Raw genomic sequence first — 19,011 nt, 5'->3', positions numbered from 1 at the left:
TCGCTGTGCCCTGACAGCTCTGGTTCAACTCCACTGCAGAACGCGTTCTTCGCTAGCGTGGACAGTGTTTAGTCGTTTTCCCTTTCCCCCAAACTCTAGCAACTGCTAGAGCCAGACCACTTTGGTGTCTTTTTTTGTCGCCTGAGGACAGAGATTGCTAGGAGCAAACCGCTGGACCTCACGCTTCGAATTTTGCGCCAGGTATATCACACACTAAGCTCTTGTTCTTTAGTAGAGATTACTGCATAGTAACTACGAATACAACCTCCAAGAAGATACACCACGACTGTAGTTATCTGATCTCCACTGCTCAGATCAGGCTGAAACATTTAATTTTCTTTGCATGTGCTCATCTGGCTCCTCTCACCTTCCCTCCTGAAGTTTCCATTCTAAAGCCAGCGTGTGGTGTACAAGCAATAACCCTCTCTGGATATATGCTCCTTTGGTTTGTTTTCGAGCAAGAAAAGAGGCGGTGGTAGAAAGAACTAGTAAGCAATTTCAAGTAATCTTAGGAAAAAACCACATTGAATTAATTTTAATTAAAGTGCAGTAAGCATTAATACTAGTCTTTTAGTGATGCTAAATTTTAAAAAATTGCAAATTTTAACACAACACTTAAAATATTCCGTTTGTGCAATCCATTTTATAGGCACATAACACATAGCAATATAAGATGCTATATGGACTTGGATTAGAGAAAGCCTAGATCTTTCATATTATTTCCTTTGCCATATGCACCCAGATTATGCTGCTGTTATTTTAAGAACATATATTTTGCTATGAATGCCATGAATGAGACATGCACATAAAAGGCAAATAAAAGCTCGAGAGGAACGATTTGGGTTTTGCAGAATAAAAGTTTCAGCCTTGATACTGCATCAGCAGAGTTAAGGCAGGTGTGATATAACTCAATTTCAATAAAGAAATATAAATCCTTGATGAGTACAGTATTAACATGCTCTCAAATAGAAGGGGGGGGATCTTGAAAATCTCCACTTGTATTTCTAACTTTCCTTACATTACATCAGAAGGTGTGATGACAGAACAGTTAAGGTGCCTCACTGCAACAGGAGGCAACAAGGCTGACTATTGCTCTGGATTTCTGCCAAATGTCATTCTTTGTCAACTCCATTGTAATTAGGAATCTGGCTCTTTGCATGAGGGAGCAAGACTTTTCTTTGCACACTGTTTCTTACAGAAATTAAATTGCCTTAAATATGTTCATGTACCATGCTACCTATGACCAGGAGAGGTTCCTGGTTTAACAAAACTTTGACTCATTAAAATGAAAAGGTTACAGCTGCTGTCTTAATGCTGGAGAAAGAAATGAATTACTCTTCAGAAAAAGAATGGCACTAATGCAGCTTTGGCTGTTCAAAAAGTAACCCTGACCTTTGCGGGATGCTGGGACACCAAATGCAGGAAAGGAAACAAAGTCACCCAGTTCTGGAGTCTGGTGTTAAGCGTGTTATCTGATAGCTCGCATGTTCTCTCCCTGTTAATGCGATACTAAGTGGACACGACTTCTTGACGGGATCTCTCATTCCGAAGCTCACTTGTTCCCTCATCGCACTGCCCTTTCATAAAAGATTATCTGGGAAAGAAAAACTTACACCAATTAAGGCAAAGAAACGGCAAAACCGGACGTTTAGAAGCTGCAGTGAGTCCGAGTAGTTAGAACTGGAGTCAACTCGAAATCATCTTTGTGCCAAACAGAAAAAAGCAGGTTTTTAAACCACCTCTAAGCTTTTCCTCATAAAACCAGCATCTAGAGTCTTTCCCTTGAGATACTAACAATATATTTCATCTCTTCTACACAACATTAAAAGGTAGTAACGGCTTAACGCAAAGATGTGCTGCATTGAGAAACAGATCTAAGACAATTAGACTGCAGCAGAAACCTCCTCCACTGTTTAACAATACGGAATGAAAACATTTTCATTTATTTTCACTTAAAAAGAAAGTCAGAGTCCTGTGACTGCATTGATAGGAACGATGTACACATACTTCCGGACGTATTGCCTTGAACTAAGGAAAAAGGAGCTGGTTCTTTCAGATGGAGTGGCAGTGCACAGAAGTCTTCAGCTCTGACTCCCTTTGCTCTTGATAAAAGCTTGGAGCAATGAACTCTCAGGAGATTAGCGTACACACACACTAGCTCCAAAAACTTTAGGCAGCATACATGTTCCTTTGAGTCTTGTACATGTGTTGTGTATAATGTGCTCTTTTTGATATTAAAAAGTTGCTAAGTTGTTCTCAAGCTGGCAAGGGTTTTCCATTTAGATAAGGCCAATAGCTACTGCATAGAATAAGCACGTGTGTAACACTGGAGTCTGAAGGCAGCACAAATGTTAGCCGTTCTACCAGGGGCTGATAAGAATTATTCCATTTTACCAAAATCCTACTGTAAGTTATTTAACCCCAACGTGCATTCTTGTGGTGGCACACACATCACTGCCAGCATCATCTTCCCACGTCACACACTTTTCTTTTACAACAGATTATAACCAGTTGTCCTTCTACTTGGCTATTTGCATCTCATTACTCCAACAGTCCACACACCTTTTCCATATGTTGACTGCTAAAAACACCGCACAGAAATTATCTATATTATGCACAAAAGCAGCCCTCATACGCATGTGAAAGGAAAAAACCTATTTAGATAACAGGAATCAACATTTCTGTTTATTTGACTCAGTTTCTTCAATATGTTCGCGGTAGCTACAGATCACGTATGGTTCTCTCCTCTGCAAATGCAGATTTGATGCCAGGATGGGGTCTACTCACTGTCCTGCTCCAGAAAGAGAGTAACAACCTTGCATTTATTTATCATCATTCATACAGGTCTAACACTAACCTAGAAAACATGCATGCACTGCTGGATTTACCCTTAAAAAAGACAAAAATATGCTTGCTGCATACATTCAGTCGATAGGACCTGGCCTCAAGCTCAGCATCACCTCGGTTACCGCTGAAATGCAGTAATCTTGGTTGGGAGGATGCGGCGGCTATTTCGGCAGCACAGAAGAGCGCTGAGCAGTTTCTCCTCCACGAATTTGAAACTGCTCGGGGCATTTAGGTTGGCAGAACTCTATAACCCACCTGGAACCGTGCCAGCAGGGTTAACATGCTACTCTTGAAAAGCGAGCCACCGAGGCTTTAATCACCACAAGTGGCAAGGACTTAATTTTTCATCTCATTTGAAATATGCCAGTCTCGACAGCCGGCCAAGCTTCTTATAAAATACCATCTACTAATCAACGTTATTTCCTGCTTCGCTGGATTGCCTTGGACGTCTCCCATTACGAGCACTGCAGCAACCCTGCTTGGCTTAGCCTGTGACCCAGAAAAATCATAGCCCGCTACAGGCACAGGACGGACGTCCTGCACGCAGGACCGCTGACAAAAATACTACAAAATTCAAGCTCAGATTTCTTCTAATATTCTTCACTTTCCATACCAGTGGAAAGCATTTTGTCTTTGACCAGGCAGCATGGTTAGTTTTTAAGACGGCAGCTTTACACTGGCATCCCATCTGTATGAAATTACACCGGGGAAGGGGGGGTGGATCCAGACGATGGGTTGGGAATTCACCTCACCCAGCCCTCTGCCTCTACACAGCCCAGATGGACCAAAAAATACATCCAAGGAGCTCAGCTTAGTGAGCTCATGTGAGAAGGAATGTCTGTGTAAAGGAAAATCTCCTTAAATAGATGGGCCATTTATAAAAGTGAGGTTTACACTGAGATTTTGAAGATATTCGGTGTTTCAGCCTGAATCACCTTAACATTTTAAAGAAGTACTATGCATAAGCTGAAGGTTGTTACCTGCAACGTAAGCATTAAGATACTTATCACTTTTTAATTCACATAAAGTTTACTTTCCACAAGTCCTAAAAAAATATTGAATTGTGTCAATATACGCAGTATTGTGATAAAACCTTTGCATGCTGCAGTTTGTAAGTGTAACTGAACTGTGTGGCGACACTGTAACAACTAAATTCCACCTTGATTTTTCAGCTGGTCACAAGCAATGTTATTCTATATCATGTTTTTAAAGACTCTGGAAGGAAAAGTTAAGGTATGATGCTAGAGGAGGATAAATAGATGGCTAAATCTCACCAAAATCTAATAGATTTTCACTTGTAATTCTAAAGCTTCTTACAAAAACCATCCCAACTCAAGTTCCCTGGACAAGGATATGTGAGTTTAACCATAGCTTTTATCTTTAAAAAAAATAAAAATACATGTTTTGATCACATTGCAAATATTTGTTTGTAGAATATTTTATATCCCCCCCAAGAAGGTAATTGAATTACAATAAACCTTGCTGATCTGAACATCTAAAGCGTGTATTACAGAAAAGTAAAACTGTTGCATATAAGAATGGTACAAACCCATCAATTCTCTTTAAAATAGCAAAAGAAATCAGTTATCTCTGAGAGATTACAGATGAGCTATCACCTTCAGCAACAGTGTGATTTAAAATATTCAGAACAAAAAGAAAGCCTCTTTAATGAATGTGTTAAAAGTTTCTCATGCAAAACCAAACGCATCCTTGTTTCATATTTAATTTGCAATAGGATACCCAGCAGCTGAGCTCTGGGATCTTTTCTGGCTGGTGACTAACTCCCTGCTGAGATGGGCTCCACACATAGGTAGCACAGGATTGAAGACTAAATCCTCAGACGTTCATCTCAGCTCCCTTTAAAGTTAATCTGAACACACTGGACTCAAAAGGAAATGAAAAGTGAGTTTCTCTCCCTTCCTATGGCACCGGGACTTCCTGTGTTTTAGCGATTGGTCAAGAACTATTATTTCCTCCATGCTATTCCCAATTGTGACTGTCAGACATAATTAGCGTTGTCCGCACACAAGCGCAAAACATTTGTTTAAATACGCCTGGCACAAAAGTCCCACATGTATAGAAACATGGAGAAACGTGGAGAAACTTGGAGAACATTACGGTTCAAGTATGCTGTACCTGAACGAACATGCTGCTCTAAACATTTAGAAATGCAAAGTTCATTTGCTGAGATGAATATCCACAAAAATCTATGCAAGATAAGGGGTATTAAAATTATTCACTCTCCAATTCAGGATGGATTATTTGGCCAATCTGTTAAGCCGTACCTCTCAGACACACAGAATCAGTACCATCCTCCTCCCCTCAGGGAAAAGAGCTCATAACGTTTGAAGAAAAGTATGCTTCATCCCAACCGTAAGAATACACATGAAACGCAGAGTCTTCCTTTAACACAACTCTCTGGAACGGGAAAGCAGCAGACATCAACAGTGTGAACGCAGAGGGCAAACAAGTTCACCAGAGAAAATAAATTAAGCAGAATGCTGCTGATTGTAAAGTGGCCAGAATAAAGGCCATTTAAGTTGTTATCGGACTGTTTTAAACACACACTCGCAAAGCTGAACTTCAATTTATCTCTCGATATAAAATACCACCTCTGGCAGCGTGGCGTCATCACTTATAACCATGATTGAAACATTAATCTCAAACCAAGTCAGAGAAATTTGTGACTTACTGTGTTACCACCTGAAGACCCTATGTTTTCCAGCCTTAGGCTAAATACAAGCCAGATCCGGCCCTGCTCAAGTTTGACATTGCTTCTCAAAAACACAGGTATGCTATGGTAGCTTTTGCTTAACCGATCCAAACAATATACATCTATACACAACATGCAAACAGAATTACATTTTACCTAGTCACGCAATACACAGCTGTTCAAAGAAACAAAATCCAAACTAAATAAATATATTAAAAATACCATCAAGTCATCAGAAAGTCATTAATGTTTCTAATAAGTGCAATTACAAAAATGAAAGATTCCAAAAAAACACTCAGTTACAGATGAACTTTAATTATCCAAGTGTCTTGCTGCATGAACCAGGGTCATGTCTCCAAATGCCTTCTAATCTGACCTCTCCCTGTTATCCATCCAACTTTACATTTCTCAGGCTCTTGCAGAATGAAGTGGAACTGCCCACACACAAAAATGAGTTATTCCTTCCTAATGACTTACCCACTCACTAATATTGCCTTTAGTTGAGAGTTGGAGAAAACAGGAACATGTACCAAAGGTGAAGACTGGAAGAAGACAATGAAGTTAAGCGCTGTACGGTAAAGGTATAGTGCTTATCTGTGTGTGGCAAAAGACAAATAATTCAAATGAGCTTTCTTAGTCATAATTTGAAAAATTGGGAGGCAGAGTTCCTTGGTCTTAACCTGGACTCTACCACATACTTGTCTGCAGAAGCTTGCAATGAGTCATTCACCTGATTAATGTGAGAGAGATATGGTCCCGTAATCCACCGGTGATCTTTGCCTAGACAACGGCTTGTTCTGATGCTAAGATCTAGGTTAGGCTCAGCTACACTTGAAAACGTGCGCGTAAACACCGTGCAATGTCTATTCCTGAATAGCTCCAAGCATGGTTATTTTTCACAGGAGGAAAGAAAGCTTTCAGACACTTCAAATGTGTTTAACTGAAAAAAATTACTCTGCAAGTAACTCTTCTCTGGTCAGTAGCGTTATTCGGAACAACTACCTGGAGTGACAACTCCTGAACTCCAGGCGTGGACCCTTCCCTGTGTCCATGTACACGCCACAGCTGTCGATCAGCAGCAGGAGGATGCCGGCATTGCTGGGGAGACTTAAGGCTACATGGCTCAAAATCAGCTGTGCGTATGAGGTCTCAACCAACATGTTCTACTTCCATGTCCTTCCCGAACGATTCTCCAAAATATAGTACAAAATGAAGGCTTGCTTGGGTTATGAGCCATTTCTCAGAAAGTTTGGCACAAATTCCTGCGTAGGGGGGTAACAATCAAATTTGTGGTTTTGCTCCCAGTAGCTAAAATAACTTTTATTTGCTTTTTAAAGGCCAGGAGTTGTTAGTAACCACCGACTAACCTTTTCATTAAGTTAAAGCATCCTTGGTGGCAAAAGTCAAAGAGAAAAAAACCTAAAAGCATTCGATGAGGAGAAAAACAGGAATGGCTCCTGCATGAAGCAAAAGCACTGAAAAATAATAAACTTACAAGGTCAGCCCTTAAAATAGGCCAGATGCACTTTTCTCCTGCGTTAAGCGGTGGCTAGACTTTCCGTTTCCCACCCCCTCCCCTAGAGTCACCAAAAATACTCGGTGCAGTAAGGGAGTCTGAGAACAGCAACACACAGCTATCAGACGATAACCTAATTTGAAACTTATGCTTTCAAAGGCACAAAGTTGTCTGATGATCCAGATGAAATAAAATCCTCAAGTATAGTAGCAGTAGACAGTGCAGGAAGCAACGCAGGCGCTAAACAAAGTCACACATTGTCAGAAAAGGAGAAAAACTGATCTGACATGACGAGTCAAGACAAGTGACAAAAGTTTTGCTGAAAAAGGATCAGTAGGAAATTAAAATCATGACAGCATTTCTGTTCAAAATACACAAGACAATAGAATCCTTTTATCATAAAGTCCTATTTTCTCCTCCAGTTTTATTATAGCCAAAATTGCAATTTGCACATCACAATGCACTGAAAGAATCCATGACTTTCATTCCAATTCATTGTAAATAATTTACTGCAAAAGGCTGGCTTTTATAAGTCAACTTCTGCATTCTGCAGTTTTTATTTTGAATCCTTAAGAATCACTAACAACTTGTAAGTTATCTAAACAGGTCTGAAAACCAGAAAAATCTTTGTGGGAAGGTTTTAAAAGGATGATATCCCCTTGAAGAAAAGTCACGTTAACTTCATTTCGTTTGCTATATGCAGCAAATAAAACTAGATAGCTACAGAAGCTAAAGAAATACATTTACACAATGCCGAATTTTTATAGTTAGTATTACTCCTCGTTATTACTTTTAAAAAAACTGGAATCAACATCTTTCTAAAATGTATTTTCTGATTTGTTTATTCAGGTACAGCCAGGTTCCAACTGGTTTATTTGTTTTGAAGGATGTAAACTTGGAAGACCTCAACAAACCAAAACATGAAAACCCATCACAAGCTGAGATGAAGATTTCCCCTCTCCCCAAAAACCAATGCAAACTCTTTTAATTCATTTCCTCCATTCCCCACTTCCAGCAGCCACTATCCTTCTTGCAAAAATAGCAAGAAGGTTTTTTCCAAAGACACGAATTATTAGGAAAAGTTCGGTATGTGCCTCCTATAGAATATAAAATAGCATATGTCTGCATAGTCTACAGATCCCAGCCATGTGATTTGGTTTCTGCCACAGACAAAGTTTTACTATTGCACTTATTACATTGATTTTTTTTTTCGCCAAATGCTGCAAATTAAATGAAGCTCTTCGGTGAAAGTCTATTTAATTTCACATTTTAAGCTTTTTTAAAAAAAAATCTTCCTCATTAAATCCTTTCTTGCAGTATTTCACTGGAAATTATGCTTTTGATTATGATACAACTTCTTAAGAAAAGGTAAAGATACAGTTGTCTTCCCAATTACAGCTTTATCAGCATGCCTTCTATAAAAGAGTCATTTTTCTGTCTAATGGCAAGATTTAAACCAGGCACATTTTCTGTACACTTTTTTTTGTTCCTGTCTCATATTTTCCTTTTTCTTTGAAACCTGCCTCTCCTATTGGCTCTTTCCCAATGCCTTTCTTCTGTCTGCATCTCAAGCCTGGCTGCCTTTTTCATTTTGTCTGTTTCTCCTGTTGCTTCTTCCTTGCTAGGCTGATGCATATGTGAAGATTCATTCGCACAAAAGCAATCAGCGTCTAACACTCAGCACACTGCACGGACGGCTAAAGGATGCTTGCAAATACTCAGCAACCAGGCACGGTTAGCAGCCAGGAGCAGAGCGTTTACAGCCTGGCAGGGGTTTAACTCTTCAAACTGGTTGACTACACAGTACCTGTTTGTTGATGGATGTTGGTTTCCTAACCAAGTATATTGGAAAAGCTCTGTTCAAAAGATCATTGCTGCTTTTAAATCATCGGTGCGGCTGTTAGAACGAAGAAGAGTTAATCTGTGGGGTTAAACTAGATCTGGGGAAAGCTAGAAAGCCTTAAAAACAACAGCAGTGAGACCTGTGTTATCAAAATGGCAAAGTCGATATCCCAGTATCCTTTTTAAAGCCCATCACGTGCTAATTTAGAAAGAGGTATTGGCTTTGTTTAACCCTTGAAGAAAACAAAGATTGAAATGAGGCCGGTCTGAGATCCAAGACTTGCTACATTCAGTTCTGGACCACAGCCAAAGAAAGCACCGCTCAACTGAGGGGCCAGTGACAATTTTAAAATCTGATATATCTAGCCACTGGAGCTAGACACTAATGCTTTATGCCACCGTGATGCTTAATGCTTTATACAATTACAATTCTAGCACCAGCAGGCCCTAGGTATCAGATGCAAAAATCATGTTATTTTGATTAGCACCTTGCTTCATCCCTTCCATTCTCATCAATTTGAATGTGATTTTTAGCAACTAACATTGTACGAAAAAATTAGAGATGTTCTAAGATGATCTCTAATTTGACAGATGGGTTCCCATGCTTCCAGGTAGCTGAAGCATCAGGTTTTGGTGGGTAACAGGTCCTAATGTCACATCAACAGCAAAGAGGGGAAAAAGCAGGACTGTAAGAAGATCAACAATTTTATGCTTTGATCTGCCAGGGAAATAAAATGCTCTGACAGAAAAGGCTACAAACAAATCCAAATCTGTACACGGTGCCAAGAACTGGTCCTGACTCAGTGATCAGAAATACATTGCCAGTGCCTGAACACACATTACCAGGAATGAAAGACCACAAAACTTAATGCCGGGTAAAAATTACATTTGTTTCCTGATCATTTTTAAGGGAAAGGAGCTGAATCTCTACAAAGTGGGAGTGAAGTGGTATGAAGCAGAAGACAGAAAAAATTGAAGCAAGAATCGAGGATGACGTCTGACTCCCTAAAAGCTACCTCCTCTCCCCACAAAAAAACTCGACGACTGGGAAAAGACTGTCCTGTCTTCTCCCTCATATCCTTCCGACGTACCCCAGCACAATTACAGTGTAAGAGAGGAATGAGGGTCTCATGCAAATATAATAGACTATGAAAAGCATTGCATGCACAAAAAACCACATTTTCTTCAGTCTTCCAGTCAGAGAAACAGGGATAGACTACCTGTGACTTCAAAAAGTCAGAAAAAGCAAGCAGTTGACATAAAGTGGTTATTTTAAAAAAAAAAAAATCATCATTGCTATTATTATTATTTAAAATGATGTAATAACAAGAGACAGCAAGCACAGACTTCCTAGAAATTCATTCCAGGAAGCTTAAAAATAAGGTTACCATGGCACATGTAGGAATCACACTTCACTTTTCTTTGGTTTAATTATGAAGAATGATACATGTTCTTAAAGCATCAGGACCCAGAGCTCTCAACATTATCACAAAATGTAATAGTGATTATTATTAGCTGTGGAAAAGTAACTGGGCTTTCTCAACTGGCCTAGTTTTAGCACAGCACTGTTTTGCTTCAAATGCAATCAACAAATTCTATGAAGTTGATGTATTATTGCAAAATTTATGTTCTTTTACATTAAAGCACAAGAAATAAAGCATGACCATCATGTTTTGCAACTAATTTATTTTTTTCTCCTTTTTTAATCTGTCTTACAAGTTTACCATGACATTTTAGTGACAACAGCGCTAAAATAACTCAAAAAACAAAAAGGAGACTAATTAAAAATAGGCAGACAGCGAACATCATGATACATTGGCATAAAATTATCCCTTCAGTGTCCTTTGTAAAAATACTGCTAAAACCCTAACATTTGCCATGGCAATACTGAGTCAGATTGTTTTATAAAATATGTAATTTTATATGCAGATCCCCGAAGTGCAAGCATTTGGAATCTGCACCAGATCGTTTAAGTTAGTGCACATTACTGAAATGAGGCACGGCATATTTAAGGCAAGAAAACATTTTCTGTTTGCTTGTAATAAAACTGGTACCACAGAACTGAACTTCCAACTGACACAAATTACAGATCTTGAAAACCTATTTGCCTTCCTCCCTTTCCCCCACAGCTTCAGAAATCATTCAGAGAGCTGTTTCAGCATTTCTTACTATCAAGTATATATGAAGGAAACGGCTCCTCTTAGGCTGGACAAGACTTTTTGCTCTTATCGAGTCTTTGGCAACGATAACTAAGACATCGCACAAGCTGCTGGGTAGATTGTATACTCTGAACACAACACCACCAGTTCTAGAGTAAGTGGAAATAAGAAGTTGGTTATATGCGCAGAACTAGAGGACTTTTGAGAAGGAGATTAGCAACACCTACTGGTCATGGTGCATACTGAACACTTCTTTTTTTTAAAAACGAACAATAAAAAAGGGGTTTTTTTACTAAAGCACGCAGCTAAAATTACTTATGAAGTCAGTTTGTCAGCAGAGATAATACTTCTAATTAGATCAACTGATAAAATTAAAGAATATTACCTCACCCAATAAACCTTGTTCTGCTCACACTTTTCTACCATCATGGCTACATTATTGCTAAAATACATCAGTACTAGTAATTTCTGAATTGTAAATAAATTATAAATAAATATTCATAACATGAGCTGAGCTCTAGGCTTCGATATAAAATGGGACATAACGAGTTCCTTTAAGTGACTGAAGGATTTACATTATACATCCTAATGTGCATGAAGCCTTCCTTCATTACTAATTATCTTTATTGCCTACTGAAAGCAAATCAAATGTTACGAACTGCACAATCTTAGCAAGCAGCTCGTTCTTCTTCCTACTCTATAAAGATCTGCAAACTACTCAAACAGCTTCTGCTATTCTTCAGTATTTTTATGATGCGTTCCTTTAATTTGTGAAAGGAAAAGTTTTTCTTCCAAATTTTAGTCGGAGTAAAATATGACAAAACATATACAACAGAGTTTCTTGATCTACCTCACCCCTTCCAAAAAAACACCATAGCAAAATTAGAAATAGTATTTTCAGAAAACACTTAATTCAAAATTTAAATGTCCTCAACTCTAAGTATTTTAAACCAACTATAACAAACCTGCATTCAGCAGTTTATTTAATGCTTGCTTTAAATTTCCATTAAAAAAAATTATTGTATTCATTTTTTGAAGTTGTGTCTATAGGTCCTCTGATACACTAGCCTTAGGCATTAGAAGTTTTCCTGGTTCTCATCCAACTTTGGAAATAATATCTTCTTGCTTCGGGTGTTAAAAGGATTCATACATTATTTATAAGGACTGCTAAAATCTAACTCCTGGATCTAACTTGCAAGAGAAAGAGTATAAAAAGTTACATACAAAAAAAAAAGCACACAACTGTCCCCATTTCAATTTTTAGCTTCTCTTTCTATGTCATGTATCGCCAGACTGAGCCTGTAATACTCTCATCTCTCACTCCCCATGTTCAGATATTTGTCTATGGCTGCTTTGAGCCTTGCTGAATTTGATCTTTGTTGCATATTTTTAAAGTATGATTTTCCAAGTAAAAAAAACCCAAACCAACAAAATGCAAAACTGCTGGGTAACACTGTTACACTTCAAAGCTGCTGGATATCTCTGACAGAATGGTGTTTGTTTACCTCTTGAAAAATCAGGCTAAAGTGTTTCAAGAAAGCAGCCAGAACAGGGTAGCTAAAACCCCTTTTCACTTCCCAACGTCTTCTTCCTCTATACTTTTATTAATGTTGTCTACCTATATGATATTTACATTCTGTTTGTCTCTTCCTGGTTTAAGAGAGTTCATTGTTAGATTTTTAAAAACAACTCTTTTAACAAACTTTAGGAGGGGAGATTTTAATACCTTCTTATCAATCGAATAAAATACTTCTGCAGTTTCACTGAAAATCAGCAGTTTCACTTCCTGGGCTATATTAAGGCAAGAGACATTAAAATGCTACTGATCTATAAAATAACTATGTATTCTATGCTATTAAAGAAAACAGAAAAGTCAAATCTACAGAGCTTCAGAAATATTCATCAGCATGAGAAAATCCTCACATCGTTACTGGAAATAGCATATTTGTTCTGAACACTCTAAAACCACTAAACCCTTTACACTTCAGGCACCTGTCCGTGACTGTAATTCCACTTATTCCAACTGCAGCACACAGTAACTGCATCCATAGCTGAACATGATGTATGAAAGACTGAATCTATGCTTACTACAGGTTAACAAATTACTGAAATACTGCCCCATTTGTACCAGCACACCAATGGATTTCGTTCACATATAAGGTGATGTCCTTTATGTTCGTCTTTACGTTGGGCAGAATTTTTATGCATATTTCAATGTTCAGACTTAGAGGTCTTAGTTCTTAAAAAAGAACAGTATGCATAATAAAGCATGATATCCATTCTGTCCCCACAGAAATTATAAATTAAATAAGTATCTTGTGAGGATTGCACCTGTAAATTACACTCTTTTGGAAAATGAAGTTCTTCAGTCTGGGATTTTTGTATCTGATCCACAAGCTTACGCACATTTATTTCCCCACAAAGTACAGTTGCGTGATGTTTATTATTCAAAGGGAAAGTTAGACTAGGACACGTTTCTTAAAGGTTTATCTTATTAGAGATCAAGTCTCATGTAGCTGAAAAATAGAAAAAAAACAATTTTGCTTTTTCCACTGTCACTGCTAAAATTCTCAGGCTAGCTGTAGCTCGTAGCATTTATATAGCTGGTGTCCCTGTTACAGTGATCCTCAATCCCTGCCTCTGTGGGACAAGAAAGGGAAGGACAGCAGTTGGAACAGCGATGATGAAACCCTAATCAACATTAGCAAAGAGAATTAAAAGCAAGCACTGTGCCTCTAAATGACTCTTACTTTCTTATTTTAAATCTGACTTCATTTTAATTGGAAGAAGTTTTTTTGTTTTCTTTTTTTGTTAAATTTGTTCAAAGGAAGAAGAAATAGCTGTAAGGAGCTGGGAATGCTGTGCCAGTCTTGCCAGCCTTCCTTCTACCTTTAGCAATTTATACAAGCTCTTGCAGTGTATATAAGAGGGAGACTAACACATAAAAGGTAATGTAAAGCATTCATGTCTATTATCATCCAAAAACTTAAAATTTAAAATGCATTACAGAAGCGTGTATTAACGTGGTGTATTTTGACACTGGTTAATCTTGGAGGAAAGTAAAAGGGTGGAAAATAAACTTGCTACAGCGCTGCTACCTGTTTTGAAACCATGCTTGTGTAACACCCAGTGGGTCCTTTCTGAGTGACCCGCTCTGGGCAGCACAACTCAAACTGCTGGAGGATGCAAACAAATATGCAAACACACAGGGACCAAACCTTAAGGCAAAGGATTAATTTCGCACCTTCTTGAGAGGAGACAATAGGTGGCATATAATCAGGGATGTACTCCTTCCGTTCTTCTGCATCTTTACTTCCCGGCTGGGGAAACTGCAGGACATTGTTCTTGCTGACGGGAAACGAAGGAATTTGATGTGCAAAAGTGACAGGTTCAATATTGTGTATATAATCTTCTAGCTCGTGCAGGTTAACCCCCATAAGCTTGAAGGCATCACCTACATCATCCAAAATTGGATCTGTGCGGCCGTCTGTAACAAAAAAACAACAAAAGAACAACATTTTTGAAAAAGTCTAGTTTAAAAAAAAAAAATCTATCTACACTTAGAGATTACAATCCGCCACGGCTCCCCACCAGTAACGGAGATTACTGCCCTGTAGTTCTGCCAGCTTTACTTTTCATCGGGCTATATAATGTTTCAGGCTAAGAACACACTCTCCTTTAAAAGTGTTTTGTTTCGATCCATATCACTTTGTTTGAATTCATACCATTAAAGAACTGCACCTCAAGAAGCAAATGAAGCAAAACCAAGGCAGCAGCAACAGGCAGCTTTACCTGGCAACAGTCAATTAACACAGTACAACACCACTTAAAATAGTTTCCAATTTTATAATGAACATTCAAATGAACGAAACAAGCCCTCAATATGCAGAAAGTGGCTCCTTACCAGTAGGTAACAAGCTACATGTTATTTTTCAATCTAGAAAATGAGCAATTTAATTTTGTTGAACTAATTATAGTTCACTTGTAGCAAAAAAAAAAAAAAAAAAAAAGGAAGGTATCTCATGTATCTCTTGATAACAAAAATACTTCACATAGTATCTTTCCACCAGACAAATACAGGCTTCAAAAACTATGAGTCACTTTACCTACTGGTTAGATATACCTCATGGATGAAACACAGGAATATTAAATAGTGGTCTGATGAGGAGAAAATATTTTATACTAAACGTCAGGAGCTGACGTCCTGAGGTGCAACTTAAGTTTGACTCTACAGCAAAAAACTTTTCTTTACAAAAAGCATAGTGCAACTTTATGGGCCAAGCAGTTAGGATATTTATTTACTATGACCTTCAAGAAAACAGTTCAAGAGAGGATGTAGTTTGTTCTACACATGTAATTTGGCTCCAAGATTTAACCTATATGGAGCAGAAGTCTTCCAAGTGCCTCGGTTTCCCTGGTCTGACAAAGCGAAATCCCTCTGAAGGCCTCTGGAGGGAGAACTGAGCACCTGGCTTTGGTACCCAAGGCACCACTTTGAGTCTCATCTTAATTTTTCATAACAGTAACACACACAAAAAAATGCTTTAAATCCCAAACATGATTTTTTTTATAAATTCAATAAAATCATACTGAATTACTAAAATTCTGTATAGTTGGCTTATGAAGATATTACATCCCTACATGATGATAAGCTGTGATTTACTTTAAAAAGTAATTATGGAAAACCAGCCCGTGCTTATTGAAGGAACACAATCGCTATTGTGAAGCCCCAGCTTTGGAGAACGGGGGGGATGCTCTTTTGTTTGTCCTTTAACCTAATCTCTTCTTGGTTTATCTTGAAGCTGAAGCAGTCGAGCAGGCTGGTTCTCACATCACTGGATGAATTCAAACCCCCAGCCAACTTACGCCTGCAGGTACATTTAGAAAATAAGAATTTTGTTCTAGAATTTCTCTTCTTAGTCTTGTTGTGAAGATAAGGGTAATACTCAGATTATGGTTTTGATTCTCAGCTCTCTAACACTGGCCTCTTGTGTGACTCTGGGCAAGTCGCTTGTGTTTTAATTCTCTTCACAGCTAAAAGGGAGATCAGACCAAGTTATCGCCTCTTTTGCCCGTCTGTATTTAGAACGTGAACTCTGTACGACAAGATCCATCTCAGTTGGATTTTGTGTTTGTATATTATCTAGTACAAGTGCAATACTAGTTTCCCCTGCAGACTCTAGGGACAGAGAAATGTGGAGACTTACATAAACATAATTAAAGGAGGATATTGCCACTCTGGAGTAGTTACGAGATCCCTATAGTTATTAGGCAGACTGAAGAGTGTTTTGTCCTTAAAAAATTAAATTTAGATTATTGACACAGCTAAGAAATTTTGTGTTGTCACTTTCAGTTGCTCTTTAGACTACAGAGATACCTTTAAACTTAACCATTTTCTAAGGTGCCAAAATTTAACAGGTACAAGCTGGACAGCGAGTTAAAAAGAAAAATTTGGGGAAAACTTTTCAACAAGCCCAGAAGTAGAGCACGTTTATTCCCCAGACACTTCTGAATTCACTGCCTATGCTGCTTGCAGGACAGGGGGATTCACGGTGAGCCTCAGTATTCATTCCCAGGTGGGCATTGCCTAGACCTGGAAAGCATACCGAAGGCACAGACACACACCGTGCTTGCATTCAGATTCCCTTGGAAGAAAAACAAAGTGCACAGGCAGAGAAAACGCTGCAATAGGTTTCCCAGCAGGACACAGGACTGCAAGATGCACCACACCACCAACCCCACTACTGGGGCTCTGTGAAGGTGTTTCGAGTACCTTGCTCAGTCTGTGCCTCTCGACACCAGCACCGTTGTGTACCCAGGGTGAAAGTTTAGTCCAGTTTATCACTGCGATAGGAAAAGGTCTTTTCCTAGATCTGCACGTGATCTTTTTAGCCTCCAAAAAAGTGTACTGATGTAATTGAGTGAGTGATAAATGCTAAAAAGGACCTTTTCCTACAAGTGCTTATTAAGAACACATGGCAGAGAAGCAACTACTAAGTGCAATCGAAGCATGGAAACATTTAAGCAACCATATCAAAAAACAATTATGTGTGTTAGAAAGCAGGTTCAAAAGGTGACCAAAAAAACTCTGAAAAAGATTCAATTTTCCTGTATGTTTGACATTTCCCTCCAAAGAGACAATGCCAAGTCATAAGATTGATTAAAAGCTTAAAAAATTTTTAAACCTGCACCTGTCACAGGGACAAAAGGACCGATCAGTTAACCTCTTCTATGCAAGAAGAGTCTTCAGTGGGAAAAGTGTACAAAAAAAGTTTCAGGTCTGTCTGTCTTCATACCTGTGTTTAAATCAAAACACTTATCAATTGGAAATACACACAGCACAAAAATCCATTTCTCCTGGTTTTCAGCTAGAATAGAGACAATTTTCACAAGAAGCTGAGAGGGGACACAACCAGGACAGCTGACCCAAACTAGTCAAAGGGATGCCCTATACTATATGACAACAAGCTCTGGATATAAGGGGGGAGCTGGCCAGAGAGGAGGGGTCACTGCGTGCAGACATGCTGGGCATTGGGCTCCGGCAGTGAGCAAATTACATTGTGTATCACCCGCTTTGTATACTCTAAGTATTGTTTTCGTTATTTTCCTTCCCCTTTGCAGTCCCAGTAAACTGTCCTTATCCCAACTCACGAGTTTTACCTTTTTCTTCTGATTCTCCTCCCCATCCCATGGAGGGAGGGAGAGCGAGTGAACAGCCACGTGGTACTCAGCTGGCAGCTGGGGCTAAATCATGACAGCATTAAATGTAAATTCAGGTGATTCATCAAATAAAGGCTTGTGACTTTATACTTTTATTTGAACACTTTAGCATTGCTCCTCTCTCTCTGGTTTGATAAAAATTCACTAAAACAGCAGAAGCTAGACAGATGAAAGAGAATGCTGACAAACATGTAACACACTCTCTCCTGGTCTTTCATTTAGTCTTAGGCTTTTTTCTGTAAGTAAACTTCCCCCCCCCACCGGTTAATTTGTGCATACTGAACTTGTCTCAATATTCTTCAGATATTTGGGCTATCCTCAGTTTAAAAATTCAGATGCTGAAGCCTCCCAGTGAAATAATTAATCCGATGTCACACAGCAAGCCAGTGCCAGACCACAAGCAGCTTTGGAGCTTTTGGTTTCCAGTCTCTTGCTGTTCCATATACCACGACACTTCAAACAAGATCTGTTGTCCAGGATTGGAAAGAGATGGGACTAGTTCATCCAGCAAGTTACAACTCTCCTCTTTACCTCATGAACAGTGAACTACGAAAATACTTTTCTCATAAGCTTTTAAGCTGTACTATCTCCCTGAATGGGAACTGTGCTCTGAAACAGATATAGCTGTGGCAAACAGCAGAGCTAAATTAAGATCATTCAGTCTCAAAACAGCTCACTAGAAACCTGTGGGAACGGCCACACAGTTACATTACTCTCAGCTTCCCTACGCATGAGGATGAACGCTCTGTGAGGAGGAATATGCAGGTAGAAATGGATCCCCAAAAAAGTACAGCACCAAAATGATGGGGGAACAGAATCCATGCAGAGCCAAAGATTTCGGTTGAAAGTTATCCAGCCCTCAACCCTGCTGCTCAGCATTCCCTGCAGATAAACCTAGCTGTCCACAAGGAAAAACAAATCAAACAGAATGAGGGCAGTGCACTAACTCCCCTTCAAGCAATAAAAGCTTGCTTTTGGTTTGTGGGGAAAAGGAATTTTTAGAAGCTACTAAAGCCTAGTTATTTTTGCAAGAGTCACAAGAATTCCTCCAGCAAACAAGCTGACCAATGCTCGTGCCATCCAAAGAAACTGGGAGGGAGCAGGTAGGGGTTAGGTTACATTCCTTAACTTCTGTCTCAGGAATAGCTGATTTACTTTTGTCAAACTCGCCCCCATCACCTCCTCCTTCCTGGCCCAAAGTTTGTATGAATCAG

The 19,011-nt window shown here is 38.9% G+C and overlaps 1 protein-coding gene and 1 long non-coding RNA gene across 2 annotated transcripts in view; both read right to left on the bottom strand.

Moving 5' to 3' along the window:
• The window catches only part of TAF3 (TATA-box binding protein associated factor 3), a 118,920-nt gene that overhangs the window by 92,281 nt on the left and 7,628 nt on the right, over window positions 1-19,011 (bottom strand). The window contains exon 2 of the mRNA XM_075761803.1: window positions 14,322-14,564. Within this exon, the coding sequence (XP_075617918.1) occupies window positions 14,322-14,564 (243 nt within the window). The remainder of the gene's footprint in view (window positions 1-14,321; window positions 14,565-19,011) is intronic.
• On the bottom strand, window positions 10,585-14,314 carry LOC142603000 (uncharacterized). The gene is made up of 2 exons (XR_012836889.1): window positions 13,484-14,314; window positions 10,585-11,226 (listed from the first exon to the last, which is right to left on the bottom strand). It is a non-coding gene; the product is annotated as an uncharacterized LOC142603000 (long non-coding RNA).

This window comes from Balearica regulorum, chromosome 1 (genome assembly GCF_011004875.1).
Source record: "Balearica regulorum gibbericeps isolate bBalReg1 chromosome 1, bBalReg1.pri, whole genome shotgun sequence".
In the NCBI taxonomy this organism is placed as follows: Eukaryota; Metazoa; Chordata; class Aves; order Gruiformes; family Gruidae; genus Balearica; species Balearica regulorum.
The sequence above is the reverse complement of the archived record's forward strand: the minus strand, read 5'-3'. Positions and strand labels throughout refer to the sequence as shown.